General features: G+C 42.4%; 1 protein-coding gene across 2 annotated transcripts in view; it reads right to left on the minus strand.

The window, feature by feature from the left end:
• The window catches only part of CNOT6 (CCR4-NOT transcription complex subunit 6), a 1,957,714-nt gene that overhangs the window by 1,517,934 nt on the left and 425,189 nt on the right, over nucleotides 1-14,591 (minus strand). For both annotated transcript variants that reach the window (XM_044068935.1, XM_044068934.1), the window contains exon 3: nucleotides 4,825-5,011. In XM_044068935.1, the coding sequence (XP_043924870.1) occupies nucleotides 4,825-5,011 (187 nt within the window). The remainder of the gene's footprint in view (nucleotides 1-4,824; nucleotides 5,012-14,591) is intronic.

Consider the following 14,591-nt stretch of genomic DNA (forward strand, 5'->3'; position numbering starts at 1 on the left):
GGACCCAAGACTTTGTTAATCAGGCCGACCGAGGGCAACCTGCCAGCAGATTACCCAAATGTAATGACTGCAACATTGAAACACGAACATCTGTCCCTTTTCAAGGATGACCTGGGAGCACCATATGGTTAAGTGACTTGCTCAGAGTCTCGCACAGAAAGTAAATAAAGGTGGAAAGAATCGAACCAAGCTCCCCTGCCACAGGAAGCAGTTCATTAACAGCTTAGCACTTGAGCCCTCAGTGCTAACTGCCAGACAAACCAATGCCTTAGATGATCAGGGGAGAGTGTCCATCGGGCCTAGAGATGGAAGGTGAAGTTCGCTATTCAAGCTGTTCTCGGGTTTCTGCAGGCAGGAATCTCAGTCAATAGTGCAACAGTGAACAAGCACGAACAAATAATGGAGACATGAGCATATAGAAAAACAAGCCAGTGTTACTGATGCTGTTCAAAAATAACAGAATGTTTTAAGACAATTTTCTAAAGCAATGCCAGATGCAGCTACAAGAAACAGTCTTTTGCATGTCACTAATCATAGCAGTACCTTAACGGGTTTACAACTGTATGCATTAAAACAAGTAAACGTCTGTGCTACTAAGCAGCTGTCCAAATTTAGGTGAAACGGCTTCACTTTAACTACTGCTTCAGTCAATTAAAGCTGCACAGCAGCCACCCCCCCCCCATGAATGTACCCAAGTTCAACAGAAGTTAGCCCAGATGAGAACAAGAAATCACTTCCCCTGTAATCCCCCCGAGCCCCCCCCGGTCTTCATTCATCTCTACTGGTTCCTCATATACTACACCCCCAAAGTCTTTTGCTTCTCCTCCTACAACTTTATGTGGGATTCCTTCCTACTCTCCACAAAGACCTCTCTTTGGCAGATTGGATGCACTCGGTACAATTTTGCCAGAAAGCCTTTTTCCAAGGGCATGTGCTATGATTCAAGTTTCTTTTATCCTTTGCTTTGGTTAAATGTTTTACTTAAAGAATCCCCTGAGGAAAGTATCCAGCTCAACATATGTCAGGGACCACCTGTATCTCGACAGTTGCTCTACAATTTAGCCAATGGACTTTACAAATACAAAATGGTCTTGTGCTATATTTTCACTTCCCTTTAGACCTGAATGTTCAACACTTCAAGGGACTAAGAAACTTCTGCACACTTTACTGCACTGCAGTGACTTCATACACGGTATGATACTGGACTACGACAACAGCCCAGCCCACATTAAAACAAGTCATTACTTCCAGTTATCCACCCTCCCAAAGACTTCATATTTTATCAAACCTTGTCCTAAATGGAACGAATTTCTAGCCTTTCCAATATGTTGAGACCACAGGGTTAGCTTACATACACAAAAAAGACATGAAGCTCTTCACTATATCCAAAACAAGCATGTTTCACTATGGGAAAAAAAGTCCTACTAGGTCAGATTTTGCTGAAAAGGGCCGTTTGACCTAACAGATGTCCAAATTTTAGTCATTCCTCCAACATTTCTATATCCTGTTCACCAACATTCTACAATGACCTCTCCTGCATTAACTTCTGTAACCTTATAAAACAGCTAGGTTTAAAGCTAGCTGTCACAGTAATGCACATTACTGAATGTTGCTGCACCACGTCACAGTAATGCACATTACTGAATGTTGCTGCACCACGTCACAGTAATACACATTACTGAATGTTGCTGCACCACGTCACAGTAATGCACATTACTGAATGTTGCTGCACCACGTCACAGTAATGCACATTACTGAATGTTGCTGCACCACGTCACAGTAATGCACATTACTGAATGTTGCTGCACCACGTCACAGTAATGCACATTACTGAATGTTGCTGCACCACCTAGCATTGCTGGAATTTGGGCAGCAGTTGTCCATAATCTAGTCAAGTTTGCCCCCAAACAGATAATCACTAGAATGTCCACCTTTGTCCATTCCTCTCTCTCATGGCAGATGAACCAAAATGAACAGCATGTGTCAGGTGGCATCTGTGTACATAAAGCATGATGACCCTGTTTTTCTACTGGTACTGGCAAACTCTAGGATAAAACCCTTTTTCACAAAATGAGGTACATTCTAGTGAAGCAGTTACTCAAAAATGTATTAAAGTCATATACTTATAAAATGGAACTGCTAATGTGGCTTACCCAAACTCAATACCTACTATGCAGGGCTTATATTATTGTAAATCTTTGTCTGATGTATAAGCTCGGACTATTCCTATTTATACACGAACCACAAACAATGTAAAGAATCCGCACTACCTTACCCCCCCCTCTAATGAACCACAAACAATGAAAAGAACCAGCACTACCTTACCCCCCCCTCTAATGAACCACAAACAATGAAAAGAACCAGCACTACCTTACCCCCCCCTCTAATGAGCCACAAACAATGAAAAGAATCAGCACTACCTTACCCCCCCTAACATATTGGATACACTTTCAGTCACTTGTACAGCCAACCACCGCATACTACTGTAGAGTGCCGCGTACTAACTGGTGCGGCTTTCCATGGCACTTCATGCAAACTGCTTAGCTACAACTTCCATATTTCCTGTATGACGACATCACTTTGCACTTCCTTTTATCACTTCTGGATGTTGTAATTTGCTGACACCTTGCTTCTTATAAGTTATGCTGCCTAACAAAAAGACATCCTGCTTTTGATTACTGTAGGTTTTCTATTACACATTACAGTGTAGACTGCAGTTCCCAAAGCTGGTCATTTCTGGTCAGCAAACGCACCAAAATTAAGCCACATCTTGATCTGTATAATATCAAAAGCCATTCACACTCAACTCCTATTTATTGCATAAAGTATACAAAAAGTGGTAGGCCCATGTTTACTTGGATTATCACCTGCATTCGAATGGACTATGGCTTATGACAATGACTTCAGAACCAGGCAGCATAAACAGAACGACACTGCAACTTTATTCTCTCTCTCTCTCTCACTTATCACTCTTCAGCACCTGACATTAAGGCTTGGAATCTTAAACACCCATGAACCAATCACCATTTTACTGTCACAGACAGTGGCGGGAACCAATCACCATTTTACTGTCACAGACAGTGGCGGGAACCAATCACCATTTTACTGTCACAGACAGTGGCGGCAGCCAATCACCATTTTACTGTCACAGACAGCGGCGGCAACCAATCACCATTCTATCGTCACAGACAGCAGCGGGAACCAATCACCATTCTATCGTCACAGACAGCGGTGGGAACCAATCACCGTTCTATCGTCACAGACAGCGATGGGAACCAATCACCATTTTACTGCCACAGACAATGGTGGGAACCAATCAACATTTTACTGCCACAGACAGTGGCATACCTATTAGGTTTTGAGACTTATGTTAGTAGGTGGTTTCCACAATAACTTCTTTGCAACTTCCTGCTGACTTGCTGGATTCAGCATGGTTTGATCTTTGTTCCCTCCTTTTGTTCACTGTGAGCATGCTGCCATTAGAACTCCAAAGGAGAAGCACATTACACTGAAAATATCCCACTACACCTCTCTATCCAAGCACAGATGTGTCGTTTCACTGGATTGGGTGGTGCATGAAAGGCGTCTTGACTAAATGGCAACAAGCTAGACCCAGATAAAAATGAGGGTTTTGAATGGCATAGATGACAAAAGGCTCTATCCCAGATTCTGGCCAAATTACAAGGTAGAAACAGGTTGAAGTTTGTATCCAAACACAAAGGTAGTACGTAGACTGAAAGCTGCCGGTGGAGAACAAACCATCAGCTGTGGTTAAATCCTTATATTCAATCTACAGGATAGATCCAGAATTAAACACACGTTACTCTACCAAAGGACCATAAAACAGTTGTATAGGCACTACAATACTGTAACACTTCTCACTACCTCCTTTGAAATACCAACTGCAAAGGCATGTAGCAAGTGCAGGATTATGCAGACAGGCTTTTCAATAGCATGTCAAGACAATGCTACAAAATGACACTGATATACACATGCTGGCAGCTGCCAAGAGGTCTGTTCTTATGAATCTAACTTGCTATACCTTAACATAACTTGGTTTCGGTCAACCTTAAATGAGAAGGACTGCTAATGATTCTAGAATGCACCTGGAGCTGTGTGGAAAGCAGTTCGGTGTCAGGTATCTGTCCTGTAGATGTTACAGTCTCTCTGACTGATGGAAAGTTAGCCCAAGCCTTTTTCAATGCTCTCTGAACACCCATTTACTTCACCAGTCTTACGGCATTACTTCAGTTTTAGCCTGCCTAGCACTGCTTATAATTTACATTGCAGTTTAGCCCAAGCCTTTTTCAATGCTCTCTGAACACCCATTTACTTCACCAGTCTTACGGCATTACTTCAGTTTTAGCCTGCCTAGCACTGCTTATAATTTACATTGCAGTTTAGCCCAAGCCCTTTTCAATGCTCTCTGAACACACATTTACTTCACCAGTCTTACGGCATTACTTCAGTTTTAGCCTGCCTAGCACTGCTTATAATTTACATTGCAGTTTAGCCCAAGCCCTTTTCAATGCTCTCTGAACACACATTTACTTCACCAGTCTTACGGCATTACTTCAGTTTTAGCCTGCCTAGCACTGCTTATAATTTACATTGCAGTTTTGCTGCATCACAACTTGTATTATGTACTGTATAGTGCATCGGTAATCGACTCAAATTACGGAATTACTTGATTTCTGCAAGCGTTACAGGCAGTGGTCAGATTACATTTGGTCGATGTGGGCATACAAAAAGACAGCAAAAACCTTAAGTCTCTGAAAATGAAAACTTGATGGAAAGTATTAATAAAAAGTTTAAGCGGCATACCTGAGAGAAACCATGTTCCCAAGTTCTGCTGGTAAACTTCGAAGTTTGTTCGAGGACAGATCTAGATAAACCAAGTTTTGAAGCTTGGCAATGTCAGGAGGAATGTGCGATAATGAATTGTCGCCAAGATGAAGTGCCATTAAATGTGTGAACGAAAATAACGACGAACTCAAATATCGAACTCTCCCTGCAATTTAATAACAAATCGGTTAACCTACGTGCAATACTGTTTTGCACATAATAAAATCACATCATCATCATAACAGAGAAAGTAACTACAATTACACAATGTTGAGAACTAACAAGGCAACACCCAATTCCAACTCAAGTACTTTACAGTGAGGTCTCACATCTTAATGGTGGGATATATTGGAGCGTTTATATCACGTTATTGAAAGATGAAAATAGCGAACGCTATTTCATCGGCCCCAAAACATCTAAACATGAAAACCTCGAACATTCAGAACAGCACATTTTTTCCCAGGGAAAAAATTCGCTGCTCCGAAACACATACACAACACAAGCACATCAAGCAAACAGCAACCACACACATACACTTAAATTTCTACATCTAATGCTACACTAAACATACACTACTATCTACCCACTTAACCCAAACCCTAATGTCCGCCACTATCGCACACACTTCTAACCCGCACCCTAATCCTAACTCACTTAACCCATCCCTAACCCCAATGTACAAACAATCACACACTTACCTGAACCAAACCCTTAACTTTCCACCACAGCGCTAAGAATAGCGAAGCCACAGAAACGGCCAACCAAATTCTTTCCAGAGGAAAGAATTAGCTGTTCTGCAGCTTCGCTATTCTTAGCGTTTGCTGAATAGTGTTAGATATCAGAACATTCGAAGTTTTAATACTTCAATGTTCTGATATAGACCCTATATGGGAGGGGATTTCAGTTTTTTTAAACTCCTGAATTTAACTAAAGGTGAGCATCACATCGCCAAGTCACACCACCACAAAACTTCAACTTTTCCATAACACAATACCAAACGGTTAATTTAAATATGATTCCACCCCCAAATATCTGAAAAGTCCTCTTAAAGCAGACATACCCAGCTGCACTACGTTACTCTAAAAAAGTAAAATTCCTGTAACACAAAACCAGGTGTCTTTAATGACAGTGAAGGGTTAAGGCAGTTTTACAATCAGAGTACTCAAAAATGTCACCTTACAGATAAAAATGAAGTTCTCTCAAATCCAGACACACAAAAAAGGTAACATTAGAAATGCAAGTATGTCTACGAGATGCACATCTTGTACAGAGACAGTGTTTATGCCACTCTGCTAAACAGTCAGAATTTTAACTCCATTAAGCTTTAAGATAGCATGTAATGAGTACCCAATTCCACCCCCAAAAAAGCTTAAAGGGCGACTCAAGATTTGCAAAATAAAAAAAATAAACTGCCACTTCTATTGGGAATTGACCAGAAAAATGGAAATAAATGCATTTGTGGTTACAAATTAAATACCATAAAATATGCAATTTTGTTGTATAAATCTGTAATGTCTCGTATAATGAAATTAAAAAAATTAGCCAGTATGTACTCCACCTTGCAATGTCCAACACACTCTTTGGTGAAGATGAAAGCATCACTTCACAACAAGCATTTCTACCCACCAAACTACAGAGATCAGCACCACAAAGTAAGTGGCGAGTATCTCAAAGGCCTGAGGCCTCAGCCACAAGCAAGTCATACAACACAGCTCCACAATGTGCTAAATTTGTAGTAAAGGCCAGAGGACTCGCATTCTAGACACCAGTAACTAAACATTCAAGCAAGTTTCTGCTCTGAGGGACTGGTGAACAAAAAGAATGAAGTTAAACGGGATTTAGAATGAATTGTAAAATAAAAAAATAAAACAGCAAGTTAACATAACTGTGAATGCTTTTGTTTAAACTTTTGTGATTAAAATGCACAAATTAAAAACTGACAAAAGGGGGATGTGGCTTGGATGGAAGGCAGAAAGTAGCACAATTTTTCTGCAGTATTTCAAAACTTCTGACAGGGTTTATTTGCAAAATACACAGATATCTAATTGAAAGTAATAAATCCAAAATCTGGAAGCCTTAAGGTTTATATCTGTATTAACTTTCATCTTATAATTTTCCTATTTTCCCGTCAAATTTTAGAGAAAAAGAAAAAAATACAACTGAAGAAACAAGAAGCATCCTTAGACTACTCAAAAGGACCACTCTATGAAAGAGTTGCAGTCCTTCCTTACACACATTCAAGATATGATGCTGAAAATGGATAAAATAAGAGGACCCTACTCAACACAGTGAACTATGACATGACTTCCTGCAGCAACGGTCCAAATTACAGCACCAAAAGAATCCATGTCCAACGGGACTGCAGACTAATAGAAAGGAAAAGTATCGACCTCCTTCTACAACAAAACAAACTTAAAACTGGATGACCTGGAAAATGGGGCTAGAAGGAACAATACAAGATTCTGGCATCAGCAGGGTGAGTTTCATAACTACTTGGCTCCCAAAGACTTTAAATCTGCCGGAAGATTTATCTTTCAGCATTCTGAGAGCCCATAGATCATTATCTACAAATACCTCAAACAGCAATATTGTTAGATTTGACAATGACTACTCTTCTGTCATATCAAAAAGAAAGGCATGCATTTCCCTTACAAAATCACTAAAAAAGGCTGGTGTTAAATATCAAATGATTTTCCCTGCCAAAATAAGACTTTGCTTACAGGAAGGAACAAAAACATTTGAAGCCAACAACTCTGTACAACAAAGGAACTTAATAAAGTAGAACTTACGGACACCAATCACACATTAAAAAAAGACAAGCAACAACAAAAAAATGAATGGTCTGCAAAAGAAAAAACCCAGAGACAAAAATATTTCAATGAATGTGTCTTTCGGCTTTTCCCGGTTAGGGGTAGCCACAGCAGAACTCCAGTTCGCTAATGATTGGCAGTAGATTTTTACGTGCCGAGTTGCCGGCCCTGACGTACAACCTTCAACGAAGGTACGCCCATTCACACACATCTCCAGACAGAAGACGCTCTAGCTGAGAATCGAACGGGACAACGTCTTACTGTGAGGCAACAGCGCTACTGCAGCACCAATATTTCAATACCATATGTATATTATATTGCAATGTAGATGGTTTTAAGACACCCTGGAACCACACAAAGTAATGCATTTTGTTTTACATGGGCTAAACTTCATGCGACTCTACAGGATGTTTTTAAGGACTTTAGATTAGAAACCAAAAACTTTACAAATGCCATATGAAGTCCTGATAAAGAGTGTTACAGTTATAAGTGGTGTTTTTGCTCAACTGATTTTTATACTTTTTTGCTGTTCCACTGCTTTGGGGGGGTTGTGTGGTGGCTGGAAGTGCATGTTTAAAATGACAACAGACGCTATAAAATGTTTAGTATACATTTGCAGTCACTTAGAATAATGCCTTATTTTTAGAGGTTTCAGCTGTTTACTTAATTTGTTCATAAATTAGAAATGGTGACTCTCTCATTTATTAACGATGACAGCCACAAATAAGTATATAGATTAAAAATGAACATTTTAAATTGCTCAGGACTTGTATAGTACATCTGTTAGCATTCTAAGTTGTAAAGCTTCACTTAAGTAAAATTCCCGCCGACTTACTTTAACTTCCGTTTAGAAAGTTTCTGAAGGAGGCGCAAGCCCTTAAAATTCTGTAAAGGCTCCATTTTCATGCAGACACATCCGCGACGACATTCAGGAAATAACTGGATAACTCTCACCTTCTTACTTGAACTCATAGGACCAATCGGATTAAAAAAGTACAGTTGTGTACACTTACCATAAATTTAGAGGTTAGAGTGTATTCACTGTTGCAGCCATCACATTTGGGTTATCTGTCTGCAGGTAGCCCTCAGCCGGCCTGAATACTAATCTTCGGATTTCTTCGTCGCATGCCGTCTCTTCTTGCATGACTTCAGGTCAGGGGTATAAAACTTGCAGCCGACACCATCACATCAGTTTTTCTTGCCCCAAATGTCAGGTGCCCCCACAGTGGGAAGCAATTATATGTTATGTTACACCTCCATAAAAAAAGCATACACACCAGAAACATAAAACAAGAAGCAACAGTAGAGCCAACAGCAGTCAGGGGGCTGGAGGGAGGGTAACCAGGACTGCAACAATAGAAGTCAGGGGGCTGGAGGGAGGGTAACCAGGACTGCCACAATAGAAGTCAGGGGGCTGGAGGGAGGGTAACCCGGACTGCAACAATAGAAGTCAGGGGGCTGGAGGGAGGGTAACCAGGACTGCAACAGTGAATACGAAGCTGCCTGTGAATGTCCAAGGAATGCAAGAGTCTCTCACCTTTGTTCTGTGGATTGGGAAAGAAAGTGGGTAGATGGATGGTTTGATTTAAAGCTACACTGAAAACCACCTTAGGCATGAAGGAAGGATTAGTTCGTAGAGAAACTCTGTCTTGATGAAAAATGAGGAAAGGTTCCACTGCCATTAGTGCCTGTAATTCTGACACTCTCCTAGCAGAAGTTATTGCCAGGAGCAGGGCAGTCTTCCAAGATAGGAACTGAAGGTCTGCAGAGAAAGCTGGTTCAAAGGGAGGTAACGTTAGTTTTTCCAGAAAAAAGTTGGTCCCATGTTGTGTCTTGGCTTTTAGCTTGGTTCCAGGCAGAAAACCTTTTCCATTTGTCCGAGTAAGCCTTCCTGGTGCTTGGCCTCCTGGCTTCTAGAATAACATCTAGAACTGCTTGTGAAAGAGGGGCTGGTTGGATGTTTAAAAGATTTGCCATGCAGCCAGGTTTAAGGTTTTTAGTTGGCTGTGTAGAATCTGTTTTGTTGCATGAGCAAATGAGGTATTTGAGGCAATATCCATGGTGGGCTGTGAGCCATATTCTTCAATAGCGGGTACCAGTGCTGGCGTGGCCAGTCTGGGGCTATGAGAATCAGTCGAGGTTTCTCCTTTTTGACCTTCAAAAGAACCTTTGTGAGAAGAGTTAATGGAGGAAAGGCATATGCTGTCAGGTTTTTCCAACTGAAGGAGAGAGCGTCCACTTTCCAAGCTTGATGGTGGAATGTCCTTGTACAAAATTTTGTCAGTTGGTAGTTTTGAGGACTGGCAAATGGGTCTATATTTGGTAGGCCCCATTTTTGAGTTATCATTGTAAATATTTGCGGGTCTAGCTTCCACTCGTGGGGATCTTTGATGTTTCTGCTTAGGTCGTCTGCCAATGTGTTTTTTTGTCCTGGCAGGAATTGAGCTTGCAACTGGACTTTGTAGGCCAGAGCCGTGTTCCATAAGATTATTGCTTGCCTGCAAAGAGGGTAGGAACGTGTGCCCCCTTGTTTGTTTATGTACCACATTACTGTGGTATTGTCTGTTTTTATTGTAAGTTGTCCTGGATGTAGAAGATCCTTGAAGGCGGTCAGAGCTTTCTGTACAGCTAGCATCTCTTTTTGGTTTATGTGCAGTTTTCTTTGATTTGCAGTCCGTAGGCCTTGAATGCATTGTCCTGCCATGTGTGCCCCCCAGGCATAGTCTGAAGCGTCTGTTGTGATAGTTTGCCTGGTTGGGGGCAAGGTGAAAGGCTGACCCTTGTTGAGGTGACATGCCTGTGACCACCATAGAAATTCCTGTTGTAGGCAGGGAATGAGAGATATCACTGTGTCCAAGCTGTGGCCGTGTTGAGACCATGCGCTTTTCAGGTACCACTGTAATTTCCTCATATGCAGTTTTGCAAATGGTATTATCAGAATGCAAGATGCCATGAAGCCCAAAGCCTGCAGAATTTTTCTTGCAGTTAATTGGGTCTTTGTTGCCATTGTCTTGAAATATTGAATCAGTTGTAGTTGCTTGTCTGGTGTAAGATGAGCCTCCTGGGCCGTTGTGTCCAGGCTGGCACCCAGGAATGTCATTTTTTGTGAGGGTACTAGTTTTGACTTGCTGTGTACCCCAGACAACTTAGTAGATGCTTCACAAAAGCCAGATGATGTAAGAGAATGTCTTTTCTTTCTGCTTGGATGAGGCAGTCGTCCAGGTATGGATATATTTGAATTCCTCTTCGTCTGCAGTATGCAATTACTGGTGCCAGGCATTTTGTGAAAACTCTGTGCGCAGTAGATAAGCCAAAGAGCAGTGCAGAGAATTGGTAATGGGTTGAACCTGCAATGAAACGGAGGTATCTTCTGCAACTTTGTCTGATAAGGACATGCAGGTTATGCCTCCTTGAGGTCCAACATTACTAGCCATGCTTCCTTGCCCAACATGGGAAGTAGCTGCTGTAGTGTTAGCATCTTGAATTTGGGTACTTGTAAGTGTTTAGAATTGAAAGGTCCAGAATTGGTCTCCAGGCACTGTCCTTTCTGGGTACTAGAAAGAGTCTTGAGTAAAATCCTTGGCCTTGCTCTGGAGTAGGTACCAGTTGAATGGCTCATGTCCATGAGAGCTGTAATTTGTTTTTGTGCCTTTGCCCATTGATTTTGTGGCAGGTTTGGCATTCCTCTTTTCATTGGCAAGGTGTGGAAATGGAATCTGTATCCTTGTGAAATTATGTCTAGGACTCATTTGTCCTTTGTGACAATGTGCCAGTTGTCTGAAAAAAGTGCAAGTTTTCCCCCCAAGGGGGCTAACAAAAGAGCTTTGTTTGGCCAGTCGAGGTGCAAGTAATTGAGTTTGCCTTCTGGTGGGTTGAGACCTGTCTTCTCCTCCTTTCTGGGTTGTAGTGCCCCATTGGCGAGGTTTATACTGGGGCTGTGGCTGTCCTCTGCCCCTTGGGCACCTGTATTTACCCCTCTGAGGTCTGTCAGTGGCTGGAAAGGACCAATTTTTTGTTGGCCAGTTTCTGCTGAAGCGAAGGGGTTGTACCTGTAGGAAATCTTTGACTGTCTGCATTGATTTCGCCTTATCCTCCATTTTCTTTAGCCCTTCTTCTGCTTTAACTCCAAAAAGAACATCCTGCTGTAAGGGTGCATCCAGTAGTTTTGCTTTGACATGATCAGGTAGACTTTGTTCCCTTAACCAGGCATGCCTACATATAACTGATCCAGTGACAGTTGCTCTGCAGGAGGCCTCCAAAGAATCAAACCCACATTTTAAGGTATGTTTGCCCACCTGCTCGGTGGCGTGCAACAAATCCTGTACTTCTTTCAATTCAGATTGTTGGGGAAGGGAGGTTATCTTTTGTTTTAACTGAGAGATTAGAAACTGCTGATACTTGAGCATATGAAATTGACAATTTAGTGCTCTCATAGCTAATGTGGCTGAGGTGTAAACTTTTTTCCCCCACCTGTCTAGTGCTCTAGAGTCCCTCTCAGAAGGTACTGGGTTTTTAGCCATGGAAGCCTTAGCCCCCTTGGGACCCTGGGAGATAGTCTCTGGGTCAGTTACTGGGCTATTGTAAATAAATTTGTGGGAATCAGGTACTCTGTAGTATCTGTCAGGCTTAGCTGGAGCAGGAGGTAGAGAGTCTGGATTGAGTCTGGATTGAAACTGGATTCTAAACAGACATCATCCACAATGTCCAAAACAGATGGGATGGCTAGAGGTCTGTGTTGGGGGAGTAAAAGAAAAACTCTGAGCCTTTTCTCGGAATCAGAGAAATCCTGACCTTCCCATTGGAAATGTTCCCTCATAGTGTGTAAAGTTTCCCCAAAAGAGTAGTCTTCAGGAGGGGAAGCTGAGGGAATAGAGTCCTCAGCATCAGAATCTTCATAAGGAGAGTAGGAATAGTCTTGGTCTTCAGAGGAATCCGAAGAAATAGACAATTGCTCAGAAGAAGCAGAATTTTCCTCTTGTCTAGGCCTTTTGTCAGGAGGAGGCTGTGAACCCCTGATAAGAGAAATCAAATCTTCAGCCATTTTGAGCATCTGTTTCTTAGGCATAGGGCCTTGAACAGGAGACTGAAGTGTGGTCTTTTTAGCTTTAGAAGGAGTCTTAGACTTAGAAAACGTTTTGACTGTAAGAGTCGTCGGTCCGAAAATGCCCTCAGAAACCGATGGCGTTTCCGAAGCACCAACGTACTTAGAAGGTATATCGTCGGAAGGGCCTGAAGTAAAAGGCTGCATCGGCCTAGTACATTCCGTCAAAATATCCGTAACGGTCTCGGGTTCCAGGACTGCAGTAGTCAGGGGCTGCGTCAGAGCCTCACGGATAACCGGAGACCGGATCAACAGAGGCCTCGGAATCGGGTTTAGGTCTTGGCTGTCAGTCCTTGTCCCTGCGTTTTTTGTGCATGCTGGTAGTCGGTAGCTCCGACGGCATGTTACAGTTAAATTTTCTACCAAAAAAGTGTTGTGCAAAATCAAAACGCCTTTTAATAGTACGCTTATTAAACCTAGCACAAAAACGACAAGAAGTGACGTCGTGATCAGGGCCTAGGCAAGGTATGCAATAAGAATGAAAATCCTTATGAGGTATTTGCTTCCCACAAGAAATACAATTCTTTTTCTGACATCGGTCTGAGGCAAGAAAAGTTTCCCCAATGGGGTACTTAGCTTTATAGAAGACTTCGGTCTGAAATTCAAATTCGATAATCTCAGGAGTCGGCCGACCGGCACTTGCAAACTGCTTCTGCTTCGGGCACCGCGTGGCAAGAAAGACTGAAGAAAATGGCGTCGGTTGCAGTATATGTACCCCTGGCGCACTGACGTCAGGGATGAGGCGACAACAACAGACATCGAACCAAGACTTTGGAATCCGGCCGACTGCGGGACTGCCTGACGACAGGATAACCCAGGTGTGATGACTGCAGCAGGGTAACACGAACATCTGATAGTGCATGGAGCCTGCCCTGAAGCGTAGTTATTTCCTGCAAGATTCCCTTATTGAAATGTGCAGGTAAGCTTCCTTTAAGTACTAAGGTTGCCAGCCAGGCATCTTTGCCTAGTATAGGAAGCTGTTGAAGTGTTAGCATTTTGAATTTTGGAATTACCAGAAAGGTGTTTAGAATAGAGAGGTCCAGGATAGGACGCCAGCAGTAGTCTTTTCTGGGTACCAGGAAAAGTCTTGAATAAAAACCTTGTCCCCTTTGTTCTGCTGGGACAGTGAATAGCCCTGATACTGAGAAGAGAGAACCAGGTGTTGGGCCTCTGCCCATTGATTTGGGGGTAGGTCTGGCCAACCATTTGGGGTTGGTAGTGTATGGAAGTGGAATCTGTATCTTTGGGAAACCATGTTCAAAACCCATTTGTCCTGGGTAATGAGGTCCCAGTTTTTTGCATGCAGGGCGAGCTTTCCTCCTATGGGAGCAGGAAGTTGAGCAGGGCTTGGAAGGGTTAAGGTTAAGTCATTGTGCCACTTTTCCATAGGGGGGGTGGCTTACTACTCCCTGCTTTGGAAGTGGGAGCCCCCCACTGCTTAGGTCTGTGTGCAGCCTGAGACGATAACCTAGGTGGTCTGCTGTTCCTGGGTTTGGACTGAGAAGGCCTAGAAGAGACTGGAACAGACCAATTCTTTGAAGGCCAATGCCTACTAAAGCTAGGAGGCTGTACTTGTAAGAAATACAACAGTTTGCATAGATTTAGCATTTTCCTCCATCCTTTTGAGGACTTCTGTTTTGATGCCAGAAAGGCGGTCTCGGTTTAAGGGAGCATCCAGTAAATCAAATTTAACATGATCTGGCAAGCCAAGCATGCCTTCTAAGTACAGACCCAGTGACAGCAGCCCTGCAAGATGCTTCTAAAGCGTCAAAACCACATTGCAAAGTATGTTTACCAATTTGTTCTGCAGAAAGCATTAAATCCTGCAATTCTTT

This window comes from Protopterus annectens, chromosome 4.part0, assembly GCF_019279795.1.
Source record: "Protopterus annectens isolate FY-2018-M chromosome 4.part0, PAN1.0, whole genome shotgun sequence".
Classification (NCBI taxonomy): Eukaryota; Metazoa; Chordata; order Ceratodontiformes; family Protopteridae; genus Protopterus; species Protopterus annectens.